The sequence below is a fragment of the Mesocricetus auratus genome, unplaced genomic scaffold (assembly GCF_017639785.1).
Source record: "Mesocricetus auratus isolate SY011 unplaced genomic scaffold, BCM_Maur_2.0 Super-Scaffold_100021, whole genome shotgun sequence".
Lineage (NCBI taxonomy): Eukaryota > Metazoa > Chordata > Mammalia > Rodentia > Cricetidae > Mesocricetus > Mesocricetus auratus.
The window spans coordinates 9,006,228-9,029,788 of NW_024429202.1; the positions used below are offsets into that span (position 1 = coordinate 9,006,228).

Below are 23,561 nucleotides of genomic sequence, written 5' to 3' on the forward strand. Positions count from 1 at the left end.
AACAGCTCTCTCCATTGTCATGTAATTATACAGACCAGTTACTCACTTAACATGCCTCAAAATGAGACAGGATCTGCTACTATCTGTCACTGAAGGGCTAGGAACGACAAGCATTCTTTAAAAAAGAATTCATTTTTAATTTATTAATTCATTCTTTTTTCCTCAATATATGTTTTTATTTAAATTAGAAACATGAATGCTTCACATGTCAATCCCAGCTCCTTCTCCCATCCCTCCTCCCTTGTCCCTCCACCAGCCTCCCAACCCCCACCCAATCCCCATGGTATTCCTTAAAAAAATGGGGTCCAAGGGTGAAAAGAGTAATCATATCAAGTGGACCCTCAGGTCTTGGCACAGCAAATGTTCCATCACCATTTGTGGGAATGGTCAGCGTATTAAGATTCTCTGAGTAAAGTCTATGCATTCTATTCTCTGAGTAAAGTCTATGCATTCTATACAACGTTTTCCAAATAAGAACTAATATAAACATGCAGCAAACACACAGCTGTGCTCTCCTCTGACTTTGATACTCACCTCAGCAGAGTTGTGATACTGAATGAAGGTTGCAGAAATGGCATGGCTGAAGGGGTCCCCTGCCTTGGATACCATATCCTGTCTTACAAGAAGAGCCAGATCCACTAACTGGAGAACAGGGGAACAAAAACATAGTGACATAGCTGGAAATAATCATTAACACCACAGAAGAGGCAATCAGTACACCCTCAGAAGGTCAATGATACAAATACTGTCTGTCATCCATTTGGACATGAGTACAGCCTCTCACTGACTGTGAGGGGACCAATTCACAATCACAGATGACATGTTTGATTTTCTAAGGGAGTAGCTTTCAAACTTGGTTTTGTTATCAGCAGTGGGACATTTTAAATGGGGATTTCTGGACTGTGAGCCCTGGGATCCAAGACTAGTCTAGGGCTTTCCATTCTCAAAATGGGCTAACATGAGGCTGAGCCTGTGGACTAGAGATCACACCTGGGGAGACCACACCTGGAGTGTCATGATCCCACACCCCTGTGTCTCCAGAGATAAAAGGTGTCACAGACTTTGACGGCCACTTGTACCAAAAGTCAGAATCATGCTATTTAAAACATCTGTTGAGGATGCAAGACTTCAACATTGAGAAAAAGTGGGTATTCCATATATAGTTAGGATAAAGTTGAAGGAACAGACACTTTTATTAACTCATCAAGAATTTCATATATACCAACAAAGTATTTAGCTAAGATTCACTCCCAACTCTTCTAAGTCCTCCCAGATCTCCCCCTATCCTCCTCCTTTTTTGTTTGAATAACCCTAGTCCAGTTTGTGCTGACTCAATACTCCTGGGAGTGGGGCCACCCACTGGGGCATGGCTAACCCACCAGGGGACAACCCTAGAGAAATCTGATTATCCCTCCCTTAGAAGCCATCACTGTCAGAAGCTCCTTGGGTAGGAGTGCTGCTGGATATGAGCTGGAATGGAGACTGGATTAAGTTTGTGCAGGTATAGAAACAGCATTCTTAAAAATAACAAAACAAAACCAAAACTTACAGCCCTGAGAACTAGTGACCCAGAGAAACAGAACTGAGCTAACTTCTAGAATAGGATGTGTTTCAGGAGAAAACTGCGCTGCTGTTCTCATTCCAGCTGGAGTGGTAGCAGGTAGAGTAAAGGGTGGACCATGGACCCAGGAGGAGAGGTCAGCAGGAGCAGCTGGACCGACAGTTCAGACACTTACCTGTGCCACTGTTTCATACGCTAAGTACGCCAGAATTTCCATAGCTATAACATTGGGCTTTATCTCCATACTGCCGCAGTCCAGCCAGTCTCGGAATTTGGAAGCTTTTTTGGCTATTAATTAAAAAGAAAGTGAAAAGTTTTAATTTTCAGTGTGTTGTAGCTTTGTATGACTGTCAGAAATTGGAAACACTTCTGAAAACTGCATGGAAGAAGTAACACCCATAGAAACAATGTTTGTGAAGTTCTCTTAACATCTACTTTTTTTTTCTCTCTAAAGAAATCGAAGTTGGTAACCCTGGTTAAGAAGCAACACAATGGCTGCGTTCCACAAATCCGCATGCCCTTGGATCTTGTATCTCTACGGTGGATAACGTGGCACGTCACACCCTCTAACCTCTAGTCTTTGTGCAGAGGATAACGGGGTACCTTACACCCTCTAGTCCCTCTGTGGTGGACGGCATAACACGCCATACCCTTTCACCACTGCATTTCTCACAGTGCTCTAGAATATGTTACCACTGGCCAGAGTTTTAGCTATTATCAGAGAAAAGCTGCTTTCTCCATGCAACTTTATTCTTACAGAAATAAAATTTTGGAAGAAAAAGCTGTGATGAAGGAATACAGAGAAACTGCATTTTCAATCCTTCACAAAATGTGCCTACTACTAAAATAGGCTCAAAATTATGAATTGATAATTAAACAAACCATTGCTGGCCTGAGATAACCTGTACTTGTGTCTTTGCTGACAATAGATATATTCAAATTTTTAGGCCTGACTCCAAACCAAACTCACTGCAACCTGCCCTTATCAGCAGGAAACTGAGCTGGCCTTGAGTCTCGTCCCTTGTGTTCTGTCTGCTCTTCCATCACTCTTCTGACCATCAGGACAAAGGTAGACTTCTTACATCACTTATGGAAGTAACCACATATATTTCATGTGTGCACAGATTTCTCAGACCACAGTCTAAGTTCTTGTTGATAGAGAATCTGCCTGGATTCCAATCGTATCTTGCAGATATGGAAAGAAGCAGCATGCAGCCTTTCATTAAACACCTCTAATTGGCTGGATGGTGGTGCACACCTTTAATCCCAGCACTCAGGAGGCAGAGGCAGGCAGATCTTCGTGAGTTTGAGGTCAGTCTGGTCTACAGAGTAAGTGTCAGGACAGCCAGGGCTACATACAGAAACCCTGTCTTGAAAAACAAACAAAATAAAAAAGCCCCAAATAAAACTACTCATCACCAAATACTGTAATTGTCCTAGTACTAAGCAGAGGAGAAGTGACATAGGACCTTGCTTACACATTACTAATTAAGCAGTCATTTAGAGGGGAAAAGGCAGATAGTAAAGATTTTTATCAAGTCTGTAAGAGAATTTAAAAAAAAATTCCCTGATTATCCTTTTGACTACTCTGGCCTTGTTGGTCTGTCAAAGTCTCCATGATGTTTGGCTCTAGTCAGAATTTTCATGTATTCCACATACAGGAAAGTTTTCTTTTAAATAAATCACACAAGACATGAAGTCCTGCTATTGAAGCACATGTCCAAAGCTGTCAAATGTGGCAGAATTATGATAATCCTCCTTACAGCTATCTCTCTAAAGTAACCGCCTTTACATACTGACAGGCAGCATTCCATCTAGCTAGCAAGCTGGAACGGCTCCCAAGTGCTTGTCCAGCATCTGTGGAAGACTTCTCAAGTTCAAGTTAAGAGGCAGCAGTTTGGCAAGACAATAGAATGGACCTTATCCCACCTTCCTCTGACAGAGCATTAGCATCGCAGATGTGCACGAGACTGCTCTGAGCAAACGGTCTTAAAGGTAGGAAAGGATCAGTGTTAGTTTTCAGCCACATCTCCGCCCCAAGTGAGAGAGTTAGCAGTGCCTCTGTAAGCATTTAGAATGTGGAAATGTAAGCACCCATTGCACTCTCAGAAAGGAAAACACCTGGTGCTAACAGACTCGCCACATCTATTTCTATAACGAATTCCCAAATGATTACAGATCTATATTTTGTTTGTTTTGCTCATTTGTGTTTTTTTGAGACAGGGTCTCTCTGTGTAGCCCTGGCTGTCCTGGAACTCACTTTGTAGACCAGGATGGCCTCGAACTCACAGATCTGCTTGCCTCTGCCTCCTGAGTGATAGGATTAAAGGCGTGTGCCACCATTGAGCAGCAAAAATATATTTCTTCAGTGAAATTCTAGAGTCCAGTCTTTACTACTTTTTAATATCTGTCTGTGTAGTGTATGGCAATCATGTGTCCATATGTCACAGTGTGCATGTGGATGTCACCCCAGTGTGCACAACACCAGTGATCCCAGGGACTGCCATGAACAGATCATTAAAAGGCACAGGGCAGGTCAAAGTTCCAATGTCCTGGTAATTTATCAGAAGGAGCAGACTGCAAAAATCCCAATGCCATCCATGCCTGCCCAGGGCTGGCTTCTGGATCTGCTGGGATGAGCCCTCTCAGCTTTGGTATTTCTGTCATAGAGAACAGGTTCTTCCACCCAGGGTTCATAATGAGACTCCTGCAGATACTGTATGAGCAAATATTTTTTAATGCCAAAATGCTTTCTCCGACATACAAAAGAAAATTATGCATTATATACTGCTTAATCTGTAATTTTATCAGAAGGAAAAATATTAAGTTTCATCTACTATAGTTTTTTTTGTGCTCACTTCAACAACAGAAAAGAAATAACAAAATCTAATTTTCAAAAGAAGATGTATTACCAGACTAAGGCCATCAGTTTTGTGTGCAGGAGCACTCCATTTGTCCCTGTGAATTCAGTTTAAAATATGATTTAAAAAATAGTCCAACTGCACTAAATGTTACTTTATGAGATGGAGAGTTATGCTTATAAAATACCTGAATGCTGTATTTAAACCCCAAAATTACCATACAAAACCCTCTCATTTGCTGAAATTGCCATGATCTGAAGTGTCATTTACTTAATGCTTCACAGATGTCTGATGCCAAGTTGTTAGTCAGATTGGAAAATATATTTTGTTAGAAAAAAATCTTCCAAAAACATGTTTTCAAGTATCTTACTGATGTTTGCATGGGATAGTGCTATTTGAAATGTGTCATTTATTTGCACTTCATGATCTAAAATGCTGTTCTCATGTTCTTTGTCCATATTATCATGAACACACAATTGCTTTTCATTTAAAGACATCATTGTTTCTATAACTTCTCAGATCAGGGTCATGTGCGACTTTGTCATATTTTTAAATGGACTTTTTATCGCACTGTCTCTTTGACCTTTAGCCCAAGAACCTTAGTCATCACTGGGCTGTTGATACACAATCTAATCCACTGTGAGGGTCTTAAGTGCTTTTCAGCAACTGCCGTTCAGTGATGGGAAGGCACTGACTTTACTGCTGTGACTGCTGTGGCAAGAGCACTGACTCATGATACTGGCTGGCTAGCACTTAGCGCACACTACAGTAGAAGGCTAAGGACAAAATGAAATGCAGTACCGAGTTGTTACTTTGTGGTAGCATGAGAGTGCATAAAGGGGAGTTTAGGGCTTAGAATTAATATTGGGAGCTTTTAAATGTCATGACTATTAATGTTCACAATGGGCCAGTACAGTCAGCAACACTGTACTTGGGTAAACATGACTAAGAAATGGGGAAGTGAAGTAAGAATAGTAAGAAAAAAGTAACTGATCTGACTAAAGTCTGTATGAATAATCCCATAGATTTCTGTGTATGCATATGCTCTCAAATCTCCTATCATGATCGATTGTATACTAGTGGAGCATGATTGATTGTTTAACAGTGGAACATGGTTGATTGTTTAACAGTGGAACATGGTTGATTGTATAACAGTGGAACATGAGTGATTGTATAACAGTGGAACATGATTGATTGTATAACAGTGGAACATGACTGACTGTATAATAGCGGAACATGGTTGATTGTATAATAGTAGAACATGATTGATTGTTTAACAGTGGAACATGATTGATTGTTTAACAGTGGAACATGGTTGATTGTTTAACAGTGGAACATGGTTGATTGTATAACAGTGGAACATGGTTGATTGTATAACAGTGGAACATGATTGATTGTATAACAGTGGAACATGGTTGACTGTATAACAGTGGAACATGGTTGATTGTATAACAGTAGAACATGATTGATTAAAAGTGGAACATGAGTGATTGTATAACAGTGGAACATGATTGATTGTATAACAGTGGAACATGACTGACTGTATAATAGCGGAACATGGTTGATTGTATAATAGTAGAACATGATTGATTGTAAAACAGTGGAATATGGTTGATTGTATAACAGTGGAACATGAGTGATTGTTTAACAGTGGAACATGGTTGACTGTATAACAGTGGAACATGGTTGGTATAACAATGGAACATGGTTGATTGTATAATAGTAGAACATGGTTGGTTGAATACCAGTGGAACATGAGTGATTGTATAATAGTGGAGCATAGCAAAATCTTCAGGCTCCTCCAGTGCAGATGATGTTGCTGTAAGGATTCTAAGGCTGAATCATACACTGAATACATCAGTTTCTAAAGAACACATATGTAAGTGAAGTTCAGTGTGTACTTACAGAAGCTTAGCTGTCGGCTTTCACAGAATTCTGCATATTGAGCTGAATCCATAGTTCGAGTCTGTCTTTCTGCTCTCTAATGGACAAAAAAAGAAAGTCATATAAAACAAGTTTTTAAAGAAAACAGAATCTTATCATACATTTCCATCATAGAAACTTAGGTTTCATGTACCATGTTCCATACCTTAATCTAAGAAAGCAGTGAAGTATGGTGACAGACATATAATATATTGCATAACAATGACAAGCTGTGCTGGGGCTGGAGCCATGCCTCTGCAGTAGAGTATATGGCTCTTCCTGAGGACCCCAGTTTGGTTCTCAGCACCCACATCTGGTGGCTCACAACCACCTGTAACTCCAGTTCCCAAAGATCCGAGGCCCTCTTTTGGTTTTCATTGACACTGTATTCATGTACACACACACACACACACACACACACACACACACACACACACGCATGCACACACGCACGCACGCACACAAGCACACACACACACACTAGCACACACACATACTTGAAAAAAAGACAAATATTACAAAGTAAAAAATATAAGTCATAAATTTATTTCTTTTGGAAATAAAACTTATATAATTTCTGTCCCTTTGTTATTGAAGCTAAAACTCAAGGACTTAATTACTTAGCCAATACATATCTAACGATTTCTATTTAGCCCATCTTTTTAAAACAAAAGCAAACTGTGCAGGGAGGACAAAGCAGACATCAAAACCATTATTAACCATCATTGCCCCTCTACAGTTGTGATGTGGCAATGCTAACACAGGAGTCAATGCCTGAAATCCATATATTCTCCCTCAGAACACAGTGCCAGAGCTAACAAAGGCAATCTTCTCAATTACAAAGAAAATAAGGAAAAAGGTAAACACAACACAGCTCCTTTAATCTGAGTCCATGGATGAGTCACAACTTGGGCTAGCTGCATTCGTGGCTTTTTTGATTCAGTTCAGCAGATGTTTGCTCCTACATTGTTTCACAGAGGTAGCATAATTATACTTCACCCATGATTTGGTGGCAAAGGCTATGACCACTTCCGCTTCCTTGGTAAGGGGAGCAGGTTGAGATGAGGCAGCCTGGTGCTTCTTGGAAGGGACATCTAACCAGCAAAGGGAAAAAATTCCCTGAGATTTCATTTTTTCTGCAGTGGAAGGACTTTCTGAAATGTTCTTTCTCATAGCTGTGGGCGCACTCAAGAACAATGTTTCTAATGGCCACATTCCTTTTTCTTTCATGTCTGATGTGAGAGGAATAGTCAGTACACAGATTTGTCACTTGATGACAGAAGAGCTGGAGTAAGGAAAAAGTGACCACCTACTGGGTGGGGTTTCTTGAAAGCATTGTTCTTCTTGATTCCTCCCCCCCCCTCCTCCTTCTCTTCATCTTCTGAGGCGTTGTTGAAGATGCAGACACGTGGAGGGCTTCCCATTATTACAGCTGGCTTCTTTACTCCCTAACAGCCTCACTATCAATTGCCTCTTCCTTCTCTGCTGCTCCTCTCAGTTTTTCCCAATTCCTTTAGCATATGAGCAGCACCCTTTGATCTGAGCAGCATCAGAGCAAACCAGTGTCTAGCACACAGCACACACTCAACGCTGGGTGCTGACTGCAGGGAAGATTTATTGGCACAGTGTGTTAGAGCTACTGGCAGCTCAAAGTGAATCTTGTTCAAGTCTCTTCATTTTGAAGATAAGGGCACTGTGGTGAGGAGAGATGCCATTTGCCAGAAGCTGTGTATTTGTATCATCAAAGCCTTTTCTAGACTATACTACAGTTTTGTATTCCAATGTCCTTGTGGGACAGTCTAAGACCAGGAATTTAAAGAATTATGGCCACATCATATGAATCCCAGACAGGGTCAGCAGATTTTAAAAGGATGTTCTACTTAAAAGAATCAAGAGACCGTCCATACATTAAATAATGACAGCTCTTGTTTTCTGTGGTGCCCTAATCCCACTTCCTCTTGCTTCCCCCTTCAGATGCCTGTGCATTCTACAGGGTGCACTGATGAACCTTTTCTAATCTGGGTACCAAAGAACTGTCTGGGAAAAATACCAGCTGAATACAGCAGCATGATGTACAGTGTCTCCGCTACACAGAGAACACAGCCTCTGGGATCAAAAGTGAAGTCGATGGAGACACAGCTACAAGTGAACTTTGACCCATGTATTTCCCAGAAAGCGTGCACTGACTGTGAGAACCATGGCAGGAAGTGTGATCCCGTCACGTTCTGGCTCCTTCCAAACAAAGTGTCAGGCTGCAAGCCTGTATCTCTAAAGGGAGTTCTCAAGTTTAACTGGTCATACAATATGGTCACAAAACTGGATTGTCCAGGTATGCTCACACACGCCGGTGATCCAGCCTGTGAGACTGAGGCGGGAGGATCACAAATTTGAGTACAGTAAGATCCTCTCTCAAAAAACCAAGCAAGGAAGCAACTACCCACTCCTCACCAACGCCTCATGTTTTTAGAGTATTAGAAGCACAAATCCCCAAAGTGAGAACTGATGAACAATGGTTGTTGGCTCATGGGTGGTCTCAGTGACACAATGCTCTTTTTAGCTCAGACAGTCACATGAGCATCAGGTCATCTGCAGATGGCTCAGGCTCTGCATTCTCAAGGCCAGTTCCACATATGACCTGATTTCCTTGGGTACCAAACAACATTGATCTCCAACATTCAGAAAAATACACAACACACTCACTTTTCCTCCAATTAAAGCTTTTGGTATTATACAACAAAACAAGAGCCTATTTGGAAAGCACTGCCTTTGAAGTTATTATTGCTAGAGTCTTCTAAGCACCACCCACACCCACACCCACACCCACTTAAGGTAAGAGGGAATGGTTATGTCACCAGCTACCGATCTCAGTACCAAGAAGTTTCAGTCTGTCCTAGTCATTGTCTAAAGAACTGTGAAGGCAGATTTCCATGCTAGGTCATTTTCTGGAGCCTACCTAAATGAAGACAGGAAAGCCAGTACCTGCATCCAAGCGGAACTATGTAGAACGGCTTTTTCAGTATCTTGAACATAACAGACTCAGTACTTCAGTGACAGGTTGCCTGCGTCTCTGAAAAGCGCCCTGGGCAGCAACAGTCACTGCTCGCCACAGCCCACAGCATCTGGGTGACGTATGCGGCACACAGCTCTATTCACGTTCCTCACATGCTTTCACTGAAGCATGCTCAAAGGTTACAGAAGCTATGTGCTGGCATATCTCCTGGAAGCTTCTCAACACACATGACGTCTATTTTTCTTGAGTAACTCAGAATAACACAACATAGCTTCAAGACCCAAATAAAAGTTTATCTGTTGTTGTCTCTATCCCAAAAAGACACATTTAAAAAAACCCTTACTTTGATTACCCTTAGAATTTTCACAACTAAAAGTGAAGTCCCTTCTGAATGGAAAAGCATTGTGTCCCTGGCTCTCTCCTTTACACTGGATCAGAACCAGATGACAGACCAGAAACCTCAACTGGAGTGGCTGGTGGTAGCACTCAACACGGCAACACTTGGTACCATCTGTGTTAATCTGTGTGTTCGTTGTCTGGGTGCAGAAGCACACAGCAGTAAAGCACACCCAGCACTGAAAAACCCCTCTTACATCAGTTTGTAAGGTGACGTCTGACAGGTTGGCATGTCTATCTCAGGAGCTGCCGGGAAACCTCAGAACTCTAGTACATGTGCGCACTCTCCTGCATGTATGTACACACACAGAAGCACACATGCATTCTGCCTGCTGAGTCAGCTTGTAATTGAGTAGGTTACCTACCATACCAGGAGAGACTCCCTTAAAGCACATGGAAGAGTTCCTTTTCCACTTCACAGAACACTCATTTTTCTGCAGTAGATGGCTGATTCCATCCACAGGTCTTTCCTCTCACAGCCTATCCTGGTAACCACTACCTTACAGAAAAGCAAAGAAAAGGAAGAGGCCCTGGTATAGGGAAGGCCCGGGCATATGGAAAGACCCTCCTTTGTCCACAGTTCACAGCTCTGCCTCCTAAGCTAAACAAGTGCCCAGCTGACACTGCATCAAATTCAAGTACAAATGGCTACCCACCACTTCTCCCAATACAAACCTGATCTGGCTCTGGGTCATTCTACCTAGGCACATAACTGTTCTTGAATTACAACCAGAAAAAAATGTTTTCTTTTTGTTGTTTGTTTGTTTATATTGTTTTGAATCAGTGTCTCACATGTAGACAATACTAGCCTGGAACACTTGTCTGTGTCTCTAGAGTGTAGAGATTATAGTTATGTATTGTCATGTCCAGTAATTAAAGTAATTAAATACAAATGATATAAATAAATAAATGAATAAAAATAATATTTTAGAAGGAAATCTTTGCTTTTGAGCTTATGTTACTTGATTTACAGAAGTCATACACACATACACACACATTATGGTAACAGTGAAATAATTCATATTCTTGAAAGATACAGTCCTGAAACCAAAAGTTGACTGGTTTGACCCATAGATTTCATAGAACAATAAGAATACAGTGTACTTTCCATTTCATGGCCTGTTTAAAACAAAGACAACAGGTTCTAGTAGTATTAATTTTTCATCCAGAATGGCTTGTATAATACAGTAATTTTGGTGTGAAAGGCATTAAGAATGAGTTCGAGCATCAAATGAAGCTTCCTGATGAACAGCTATGGATTCCAGGGCACCCAGAGATCTAGAAGGAATTCTATATGAGAGTAAATGAGTGATTGAATACAAAGCACCACTGACTGAGAAAACACTCAAGAGTATTTGTCACATTAACTTGCAGCCACATTGTATCAGTTAGATTTTCTTTTTCAACTTTGGTTGAAACCTATGGATCAAAAAATATTAATTCACCCTTGGCCCCCCCTCTGCCCTGTGCCCTCTGCTTGAGGTGAGTGTGGGCTCTGCTTGGGCCCCAACTCCCACCATCATCCCCTCCTTGGATCTTCCTGGGCCCGCTCCCCTTGTAGAGTAGACTGACCCAGGCAGGAAGGACCACCCCTGAGTCTGGCCACAACTCATTCTTGGCACCCCTCCACCCTCTGCTTGAGTGAGGAGAATCTCATGAGAGGCCAGACCATCCAGAGTTGCAGACACTGAAGTCTTGGCCCATATACACCACCGGGAGACCAGAGAGGGAGAGACCCCACTGGCACCCACTTGAAGAAGGGATGGGAAGACAACAGTATAAGAACACACTCAACAACAGAAAGACCAATATGACACCACCAGAATCTAGGGACTCCATACCAGCAAGACCTGAAAAGCCCAACACAGATGAAGCAGAAGAGAAGGACCTTAAAAACTATTTTATGAAGATGATAGAGACCCTTAAAGAAGAAATGAGAAAACCCCTTAAAGAAATAGAAGAAAAATAAACAAAATATATGAAATGGAGGAAAAGACAAACCAAAAAATTTCAAGAAATAAATCTCTTAAAGAATCTAAAGAAAGTCAAGAAAAAAACAACCAAACAAATGAAGGAAACAATTCAAACAGTTCAAGGCTTGAAAGGCGAAATAGAAACAATAAAGAAAACACAGTATGCACACAATCATATGTGGATTTTAGACATGAATCAGGGGAGTACCAGCATACAATCCCACTACCAGAGAGTCTGGGAAATAGTACCTTCACCCAGCGACTGATGGAAGCAGAGGCAGACACCAATAGCTAAACACTGAACTGAACTCCTAGAATCCAATGTCAGAAAGGGAGAACTGATGAGCAAAGAAGTTAAGACTGGGCTGTTTTAACCCACAGAAACAGTTGACCTGAAAAGTGGGAGCGCTTAGACCCCAGATTGATGGCTGGGTGAACAGCATGGGACTGACCCAGACCCCCTGAATGTGGGTGTCATTGAGGAGGCCTACTAATCTATGGGGCCTTGGTTAGTATTTTCCCTGGCGTACAAATAGACTTTGAGTGCCCATCCCACAATGAAGGATGCTCTCTCAGTCTGGACTCTTGTGGGAGGGCCTAGCCCCTGCCCTGGATGAAATGACAGACACTGGAGATCCACCATGGAGGGCCTTACCCTCCCTGGGGATCAGAGTGGAGACTGAGTGGGGGACTGGGGGGGCCTGGTCGGGAGGGCAGAGGAGGAGGGGAGGGAGAGGGAGCTGGGATTGGCATGTGAAACAAGCTTGTTTCTAACTTAAATAAAAAAGGGAAGAGAAAAAAAGAAAACACAGAATGAAGAGATGCTGGAAATAGAAAAGCTGGGTAAACAATCAGGAACTACAGATGTAAGTATAACCAAAGAGATCAAAGAGAGAATCTCAGGTGTTGATTCCCTAGAGGATATACAGTCATCCACCAAAGAAAATCTCAAGTCCAACAAATCCCTAAAACAAAATATTCAGGAAATATGGACACTGTGAAAATGCCAAAACTGAGAATAATAGGTATAGAAGAAGGTGAAGAAATACAGCTCAAATGTAAAGAAAACATATTTATCAAACTCATAGAAGAAAACTTCCCCAATCTAAACAAGGATATGCGTATGAAAGTACAAGAAGCTTATAGAAAACCAAACAGACTGGACCATGAAAAGAAGTCCCCTCACCACATAATAATCAAAACACCGAACTTACAGATAAAGAAAAATATTAAGAGCAGCTAAAGAAAAAGGTCAAGTAACACATAAAGGCAGACCTATCCGAATTACACAGGACTTCTCAATGGAAACTTTGAAAGTCAGAAGGTCCTGGATAGATAGTCTACAAACCCTAAGGGAACACGGATGCCAGCCCAGACTACTGTACCCAGCAAAGCTTTCAATCACCATAGATGGAGAAAACAAGATATTCTAGGACAAAGTCAGATTTAAACAATACATATCCACAAATCCAGCCCTACAGAAAGTGCTGGAAGGAAAACTTGAATCTAATGAAGATAAATACATTCACAAAACCATAGGCAATAGATAATCTCACTTTACCAAACACCAAAAGGTAAGGGGGGGGGGACCTCACACACAATAACGCCACCACAAACAAATCTAAAACAAACAAGAAACAGCAATCAATGGTCATTAATTTCCCTCAATGTCAATGGTCTTAACTCGCCTAAAAAAGGACACAGGCTAACAATGGATATGAAGACAGAATTCATCCTTCCGCTACATATAAGAAACATATCTCACTTTCAAAGACAGACATTACATCAGAGTAAAGGGCTGGGAAAAGATTTTCCAATCAAATGGACCCAAGAAACAAGCTGGTGTAGCAAACCTAATATCTAACAAATTAGACTTCAAACTAAAACCAATCAAAAGAGATGAAGAAAGGAATTTCATATTCATCACAGGAAAAGTCCATCAAGATGAAGTCTTCAATTCTAAACATCTATGCCCCAAATACGAATGCACCCACATTTCATAAAAGAAACATTACTAAAGTTCAAATCATACATAAAACCTCACACACTTATAGCAGGAGACTTCAACACCCTGCTCTCACCACTAGACAGGACCACCAGACAGAAACTTAAAGAAACAAAGGAACTAACAGAAGTTATGACCCAATTGTGATTAATAGACATCTATAGAACATTCCATCCAAACACAAATGAATATACCTTCTTCTTAGCACCACATGGAACCTTCTCTAAAATCGACCACATACTTGGCAACATAGCAAACCTCAACAGATTAAAAAAAAATGGAATAACCCCCTGTATCCTATTGGATCACCATGATTTAAAGTTAGAATTCAACAACAACACAAATTGCAGAAAGCCTACAAACTCATGGAAATTGAACAATGCCCAGTTGCACCATTCCTGGGTGAAGGAAAATATAAAAAAGAAATTAAAGACTTCCTAGAATTCAACGAGAATGTAGATAGAACATACCCAAATTTATGGGACATTTTGAAAGCAGTGTTAAGAGGAAAGATCATAGTACCACGTGCCCACATGAAGAAACTGGAGAACAGTCACACTAGGGAATTAACAGAACAACTGAAAGATCTAGAACAAAAAGCAAGTTCTGGAGGCATCACCATCCCTGACTTCAAGCTCTATTATAGCACCATAGTCCTGAAAACAGCTTGGTACTGCCACAAAAGTAGACAGGTAGACCAAAAGAACTGAAAACCCTGATATTAACCCACACAACTATGAACACCTGATTTTTGACAAAGAAGCTAAAGTTGTACAATGGAAAAAGGAAAGCATCTTCAACAAATGGTGCCGGCATAACTGGATATTGGCATGTAGAAGACTGCAGATAGATCCATACCTATCACCATGCACAAAACTTAAGTCCAAATGGATCAAAGAACTCAACATAAATACAGCCACACTTAACCTCTTAGAAGAGAAAGTGGTAGGCACCTTGAACAAATTGGTACAGGAGACTGTTTCCTAAACATAACACCAGTAGCACAGACACTGAGATTGACAATTAATAAATGGGACCTCCTGAAACTGAGAAGCTTCTGCAAGGCAAAGGACAGTCAGTAAGACAAAATGGCAGCCCACAGGATAGGAAAAGATCTTCACCAACCCCACATCTGACAGAGGGCTGATTTCCAAAATATACAATGAACTCAAGAAGCTAGCTACCAAAACACCAAACAATCCAATTAAAAAGTGATGTGCAGAACTAAATAGAGAATTCTCGATAGAGGAATCTAAAATGGCTGAAAGACACTTAAAAAAGTACTCAACATCCTTAGCCATCAGGGAAATGCAACTCTGTAATACCATCTTACAACGGCCAGAATGGCTAAAATAAAAAACACCAATGACAATCTAAGTTGGAGAAGATATGGAGAAAGGAACACTCCTCCATTGCTGGTGGGAGTGCAAACTTGTATGACCACTTTGGAAATCAGTATTGGGGTTTCTCAGGAAAATGGGAGTCAGTCTACCTCAAGATCCAGCAATTCCTCTGTTGGGCATATATCCAAAGAATGCACATTCATCAACAAGGGCATATGTTCAACTATGATCATAGCAGTATTATTTGCAATAGCCAGAACCCAGAAGCAACCTTAGATTCCCCTCAACTGAAGAATGGATGGATGAAATGAGGTACATTTACACAATGGAGTATTACTCAGTGGAAAAAAACAACAATGAAATCTTGAAATTCATAGGCAAATGGATCAGTCACAGAAAGACAAGCAGGGTATGTACTCATTCATATATGGATATAAGACATATAGCAAAGGATTATCAGCCTACAACACATATCACCAGAGAAACTAGGAAACAAGGAGAAGAATGTACAATCCCCCAAAGAAGGGAGGGAGACAAGAACCCCTGAACAAACTGGGAATGGGGGTGGGGGGAGAAGAGGGAGGTTGGAAAGGGTGAGGGAGAGAAGGGGGAGAACAGGAGGACTGAGACAGGAGAGGAATAGGGGAGGGCAAGAAAGGAGATGTCTTGATATAGGGAGGCAGTACAGGTTTGGAGAGAGGTCTGCCACAGGGGAAAAGTTAGAGGATCCTCAGGGATGACCCTAATTAAGAATCTAGGCAGTGGTGGAGAGGCTGCCTTTGATGCCCTTCACCTATAATGACATTGAAGACTACCTTGGTTGCCATTCCTAGAACCTTCATCTAGTAGTTGATCGAAGCAGAAACAGGCACTCACAGCCAAACACTGTGCCATACTCCTGGAATCCAGTTGCGGAGAGTGTGGGGGGATGAGCAAAGGAGCCAAGCCCGTGCTGGAGAAAGCATAGAAACAGTTGACCTGACCTAGTGAGAGCACAGAGACCCTAGTCATAAAGCTGGGGAACCTCTGACTGTGAGTGCCAGCTAGGAGGCCAGGGCAGTCTATGGGACCTCTAACAGTGGAGCCAGTGGTCATCCCTAGAGCACAAATGGACTTTGGGAGCAAATTCCTTATGGAGGGATAGAATTGTAGCCCACATAATGGAGGGAAGGAGGGTCTGGGCCCTCTCTAAATGATGTGATGGACTTTGATGATCCCCTGTGGAGGGTCTCACTATCCCTGGAGAATGGGTGGGGAGTGGGTTGGGGGGGTCGGTGGGTAGCATGGAAGATGGGAGGGAAAGGGAATGGGGGAATTGGCATGTAAATAAGACTGCTTCTAAAATAAAAAAATATTAATTCATGTGACTAAAGGAATTTTAAAAAATCTTTTCTATGTATTTTAAGCTAGTTTTGTAATGAAAAACACAGTTATTATAAGAATGTATTTGAAATGCCTGTTTAAGGTTTTTCATTTGCATTTATTAGGCTAGTAGTGGGAAAAATTAGATACACAGTAAAATAATTCTTGTTTTGGATAAAATGCCCTCTTTAATGAAAGGTTATTATTAAAAATTGAACAAACAACAACAATGACTTAAGTTCACCCATACTCGGTTGTAGATCCACGTTTAGTGTTAGTATTAGTTTTTATACTGCTCCTGAAGTTGTAATATGATGTGGAATAACCAAGGGGATAAATAAAATTCATGTGAATATTTGTCCAAACCAGCTCTTTAAAGAAATGATAGGAGAGTGAACCCTTTTCTGAATGAGGACACTGTAACATCTATTTGTGCTTTTTTTCTTTTCTCAGGCGGGGGTGTGCTTATCAAAAAGCATGACTTCTGGCTAAGATATGGGAGAGGTCTTTCTAGTAATATTCCTGAAGTCTCTCAGAGGTTTACAGACTACCCTGATGGGCTGTCATGGCTGGCCCTGGATGAGGCAAACTCAGAAAGGACATCACTAGGTATTTTGTTCTCTGTAGATAAAACATTAGCTTGCTGCCTGGAAGATGTGCATATAGATTGATGTGTGGAATCTGGCTCTGGATGTCTTTTAAACTGGTGTAACTCTTTGCAGGCTGGGTTGACTGAGAAAAAATTCACACCCACAACAACCACGTACAATGATTTGCACTGCCGGTGAGTTGGGCTTTACTGCTGTGGTCTGAGAGGCTGACACTTTTAGACCTTATCAGTTCAGCACAATTCTTATCACAGCCCTCATTTTAAAAAGGAGTTACCAGACAACTATACGTCTGAATTATACATGCTTTAAGCACTCAAAAAGAAGCCCAGACATGATGGTTCATGCCTATAACTCTAGCATTCAAGATGCTAAGGCAGAAAGATGTGAGGCTAACCTGGGCTATACAGGTGAGTTTCATGCCAAGCTGGGCTACCGAATAAGACCCTGTCTCACAAAAGAAAACACAAACATAATACAACAAAAAACAAAACAAACATCCAGAGCCAAAAAACAAACCAGCTTCCTGCTCTCCCCCCTACAATATCAAAAAGAGATAAACTATAAATAGAAGATTAACAAAGTCTATTATAACATTATGAGCCACTGAAGAAATGAAGTCACCAGCATAGGGACACTTCTCCAGGCAATGTATTACAGAGGACATTAGAAGCAAAACAAACCAAGTTAAACTGCTACCCCCCCCAAGGAACACTCCCAGTCATTCTGAAGCTGAACTTTGTCTCCTCACAATCAGCTGAGCTGTGGCCATGAGTCAGAGATGAACGAAGGAGCCAGCTGTAAGCACGACTCAGCACAAAACAAAAGGGAGAAAACGATCTTCTGATATGTCAAGACTTAGTCACAGAAACAGAGAAAATGACAGTTTTCACCAAACGTGACTACTGTGAGAACAAAGCAATAAGCAAAAGAATCCAAAGTTCTTTTATGTCAAATTCAATAAAGAAAAACTCCCAAATCCTTAAGAGGAAAAGCACAAATCTTCACATGATCAGGAAAATTAGCATTTGTAATATCATTTTAAATACTTATCTTAAAAATTGGCTTCTATATTTCAAGACACTGGTGTGTGTGTGTGTGTTCCTGTGTGTGCACATACATGTGCATTTATGTGTAAAGACAGAACCTTCCTCAGACACCATCTACCCCTTTCCTCTTTGAGACCGCTCTCTCTCTCTCTCTCTCTCTCTCTCTCTCTCTCTCTCTCTCTCTCTCTCTCTCTCTCTCTCTCTCTCTCTCCCCCCCCTCCTGGAACTCACCAAGGAGGCTAGGCTGACTGAGAAAGCCCCAGGGGTTCTCCTGTCTCTGCTCTCAGCTTTGGGATTCAAAACTAACCCTCTTTTCATGTGGGCTCCTGGGGATAAAACTTAGGTCCTCCCATTGCTAGACAAGAGCTATGTCCTCAGATCTCAGGACAGTTTGCAGACTGCAAAAGTCACGCTTGGATAGCTGGGAGTATAAAGTGTTCAGATGAGAAAGTCTTCCAGACTAGTGTTCTAAAGGAGCCCTGGCTGTCCAGAAGTCAGAGCACAATGCTGGCCTCTTAGGCTTCAAAGAATGCAGAACAGCAAAATCCTTTGGAATCATAAATGCAAAACCTGTAATTATGGTTATTTAACAAAATGGGTTCTGTTAAGATATTTGATGATGAAATCCCCATTCTCTTAGATGTCAGTGCCCAAGTTGTATTCAACTTTTACTTATGAGTAAATGTATTATAACTGTTATTTGATTAAATGTCAGTGGCCATTAGGCCCAGCTCTTAGGTAAGAAGGCTTAACCACGGCATGCCCAGAGGGTGAGGAATGGATTACAAAGAGAAATGAAGAAAGGAGGATTGTTTAGTAACTTGGCAACAGTGAGGCAACATTTCACCTTAAATAAAGATACCACAAAAGCTTTCCAGAAGCAAGAGCAACTTTGGCAGGAAAGGAAGAGGTGACCAGAGGTGGGAAGAGGGGTGAAGTTAAATGAGGAGTGTCACATCACCGAAAAGCAGCCGAATTTGATTCACCGTCTTAAGTTCATGCTCTCAATGATTGTGCCAGCAAGGACGGGCAGCTTTGTCATTTCTCCTCTGCACTCGAAGACACTATCTCTCCCTGGCTCTCTCTGGCTTTCAATATCGAAGTATTTTGAAATAATTTTAGATATACAGAAAAATTACAAAAGTAGTACAGAATCCCTAAATACTTCTCACCCAGCATCACTATCCCAAATATGCTGTATTAGTTGCTTTTCCATTGCTGTGATAAAATATCATAACCCACAGATACTTAAGGAAGAAAAAGTGGATTTTGGCTCAGGGGGCTAGAGTTCATAATGGCAGACAAGGCGTGCTGGCAGGAGTAGGGAGCTGACTGCATCTCATCTGTACAAAGGAAGCAGAGAGCAAGAACTACCAATGAGTCTAGGCTGACCTCAAAGCCCACTCCCAGTGATGTGCTTCCTCCAAGGCTCTGGCTCCTCAAGGTCCCGTGACCCTTCTAAGCAGCATCACTAATGGGAAAACAAGGGTTCAAGTCCATGAGTCTATGGGAGACATTTCCTTCTAAGCAGTGTCACTAATGGGAGAACAAGGGTTCAAATCCATGAGTCTATGGGAGACATTTCCTTCTAAGCAGTGTCACTAATGGGAGAACAAGTGTTCAAGTCCATGAGTCTATGGGAGACATTTCCACTCAAACCACCACATACCTTAGCTGATTTTGTGAGTTACACAGGATAAAATCTGTTTAGTGCTTACGCGAGAGTTTCTTTTTATCAAGATAGATTGCTAGAAAGCATTATATCCTACTGTACAACCAGTTATCAGGCTACTAAGCTACCAGTTTCTAGAATATTCCTTGCTTAGCCAAGATATTGTCTCTGATCAATCAAAATCACCCAGAACCATGGGAATTAGTATCCCATGTTGCAACTATAGAGGCTTAAAAGACTTGCAACAATCTTAGAAAATTACACTTGAAAACTTCTTTAGTGGCCCCAGTAAGAAACTGGCTTTTGTTTTTGTAGAATGGGAAATGCTCAAATCTGAGTAACATATAGTTTTAATAAGACTTAGAAATTTAATGTAAATGAACATATGGTTTAATAAAAAATGGAGAATTGCTCTCTCTCTCTCTCTCTCTCTCTCTCTCTCTCTCTCTCTCTCTCTCTCTCACACACACACACAGTCATTTACTAAAACTACAGAGTGCATTTCCTGAGTAAATTTCTGAAGGGATGGCAAACTGTTAGGTATTCTAGTAACTTGGTGTCAGATACTCCGTAAATTGTGTTTTTGGTCCCAGCACTTTGAAATGAGGATTATCTACTGTGTTACATAAGGTATCCCACACATCCAGTGAAGTGAGCATGCCTTATTACTTTGCATACTCTCCTTTGCATAGTGTTCTCTAGAGGAGGTAGAAAAAAAATGCAACCCAGATGGTACTTATTTTCTCTAGCACAGATTTTAATTTCACAAGTAGCAGGGTGGATATTTTGATTAACAAAAAAACCCAATAAAATAAAGACCTAAAATCAAATCCGTTCCTCTATTTTCTTCCGGAACTTAAGAGGCAGGAAACTCAGTAATAAATACTGGATGATTTCTTCAGCCTTTTGATGTTATTGAGTCTTCAGGAACAAAACTTCTCGAATTAACATCTCTCAGGCAGAGATACATTAAGACATTAACACTAGTTCTGTGGTTATGATTGTCCTTTGAAAATCAGAGCCCACGACACAGTATTCCTCCAGTATAAAAATAGACTTAATTTGTCAATTATCTGAGAAAGCATTGGCTAAACGGGGGTGGGAGGATGGGGGAATCAATGTCCTGGGTGAAGGGAGACGTGGGAATGGACAGTGAGGGTACAGGTGAAAAGCCCCAGTGGCTGCCATGAGCCCTTCTACAGCATGTTCCCCCCACTGAGCATGGTAAGACTGCATGGCAGCCTAGAAATACATGCTCCTAGATGTCAGCACAGCAAAGTGTGGCTCACAACTTGACAACCCATGAGCTCACTTCCCCACATTAATTAGAAATGAAGAGAGACACTGATTCCCTTGTGTCAGGCAACATTGGTTTAATCACTGGTAGGCATGAACCTCTTACCTTCCCCATCTGCACGTTTCTGATTTAAAATTAACCAGGTCTACCTTAAAATATGACTTATTTTCTACTAGTTGAGAGCATTAAGAAAACAACCTACATTTAATCTAACCCCAAATTATAGTTGTTTAGAGAGAAGTTCATCTTTCCTCACATAATGAACGTTGGTGATAACCTTCAGACTTGACATAAGCACATGTTGAGGTCACCAGGGCCCCAGTCTCCTCCAGCATCAGCTTTGACATTTCAGGCTGTGGCCTTGTCTTTGTGATTCATGCTGGCTTTCCGGTTTCCACATTTGCGTAGGTCAGATGAAGAGGAAGATGATGCACTCCTCATCTTTAAAGAAACTACGGAGACCAAATGATGTGACCAAACGCAGCTGGAGGTAAGGAGAGAAACAGCGCAGCTTGTCCTGTGGCAAAACATCCAGCTACCAGTTAGGGCTTTGGAATCCAGGAAGAACATGAAGCCTGGGTGCCACGTAGATGTCTCTGCCATGGTGTGTGACTGAGGAACAAATGCATTAATTTTATGTGTTCCAACTCACTGACTTCCAAAACTATTTTTTACAGTCATAAAGATCTGTAATCAGTCTAAGATGAAAACATTGCCCATCAATGTTTTAAAAATGGAAGTTTACATATTTTTGAACTTTGTGAAGCTTTCTCAGGAGACGAGGAAAGGGTCACAGCAGACAGACAAACAGCATCAACACTGTCCTAGCTAGAAGATTAAGAAGAATGAGCCTAGGAAGACACAGACTTACTAATGTTTAAAAGAACAACTCAAGGAAGATGAGTGATATAAAGTGGAACTTGAGAAATGAGTAGTTCACAGATACTTAAATATTCTGCCACTTTTCGTTTATATATATTAGCATGAATGCTACCTGGCAGGAGGAACCATTGCTCTTAACCTATTCTATTCTAGCCCTTTACAAGATGCCCATCAATTCCAATTTCCTCAGAGAGATTTTTATTTTGAGGACGTCTACAAAGAAAAAGTATATATTATGGCATTCAAGACATATCGGCTGATGACTATACAGTGTTACACAGGGCTAATACACTTCCAGCCCAATCTACACATATTCTAAATGAACTCAGGGAATGTAGTATAAAAGAAGCTTAACAAATGACTACTCTCACAGGTACCTAAGCCCTTTGCCATGTTTGCTCAGGCATCGTTATAGAAATGCCATCAGTGCTGAGCAATGCCACTGAATTTTAATCACAATGTGCATGCTTGCAGTGTCCTATGCCATTAGAGAGACAACAGAGGGTGTTACACGAGAAAGCCAAAGTCCTTATACAGGCTTTTGTCTGACATATGACAAGAATACTTAAGTAAGTCACCTCCCTGGGGCACCTGTGCATAAGTTCTCTCTTCCTCAATACAGCTCTAAAGTTCCTGGGTTCTGCCTGCATTCCATATCTCAGTCTGAGAGCTTTAGTTATGGGTCCTAAGATTAAGATGCAAAAGATCAGATAGTACATTCAATTTCACACTGGAAATTAGCCTCAATTCTTTCTACCCATTCTCTGTAGAGAAAGAATTGCAATTTCAATGCAAGAAGCTATTAGACTCCTCAAGATTTATTTATTTTGATTTTATGTGTATGGATATTTTGCTTGTATGTACACCACGTGTATGCAGTGTCTACTGAGGCCAGAAGAGGGCACGGACTCACCTGGAGGTGAGAATTGCAGATGGTTGTGAGCCACACCTGAACCTGGATTTTCTGTAAGAGCAATAAGTGCTCTTGACTGTTGGGGCATCTCCCCAGATCCCATATCAGATCTGGGACACAGACATTCCAAAAGTGTGATGTGAATGACCTCTCCTGTATGACACAGGTATGTGCTGTGTCACTTCTCTACTAGCTTTTCTGTCCCTTAACTGCACCTCAGAAGTGAAGTTTCCTTTTGTTCCTCTTAAGGTACCAAAAGGTCTGTAACATTTGTAATGGAAGAGAGCCTGGGACATTACGAACCGCATTTTCAGGGCCAGAGAGAATCTCAGTGGCTAAGAGCACTGACTATTCTTCCAGAGGACCTGGGTTGGATTCCTTGCACCCACATGACAGCTCATGAATATCTATAACTTCAGTTCCAGGGGATGCAATGCTCTCTTCTGGCCCCCACAGTGAGCATAGATAGGCAAACAACATACACATACAACAACTTAAAAAAGAATCTGTATTTTCATAATCGAAAGAGAGAGAATTCAGGTAGTATTGTACTTGGGGGAATTTAACAGAGCAGTCACTAACATTATGGCTTCACAGAGGCTCCTTCTCCACAAGGCCCTTGTTGGAGTGAATCTGGCCCAGTGTGAGAAATTTAAGATCTACCAATGAGCTATGTGAAAGGTATAAACTACCATGTGAATCATAC

The 23,561-nt window shown here is 41.3% G+C and overlaps 1 protein-coding gene across 4 annotated transcripts in view; it reads right to left on the reverse strand.

The window, feature by feature from the left end:
• Positions 1-23,561, reverse strand: part of Supt3h (SPT3 homolog, SAGA and STAGA complex component) — a 342,544-nt gene that overhangs the window by 78,335 nt on the left and 240,648 nt on the right. For all 4 annotated transcript variants that reach the window (XM_040729632.1, XM_005072308.4, XM_040729633.1 and 1 more), the window contains exons 7-9: positions 6,328-6,403; positions 1,737-1,849; positions 535-642 (exon numbers count right to left, since the gene is read on the reverse strand). In XM_040729632.1, the coding sequence (XP_040585566.1) occupies positions 535-642; positions 1,737-1,849; positions 6,328-6,403 (297 nt within the window). The remainder of the gene's footprint in view (positions 1-534; positions 643-1,736; positions 1,850-6,327; positions 6,404-23,561) is intronic.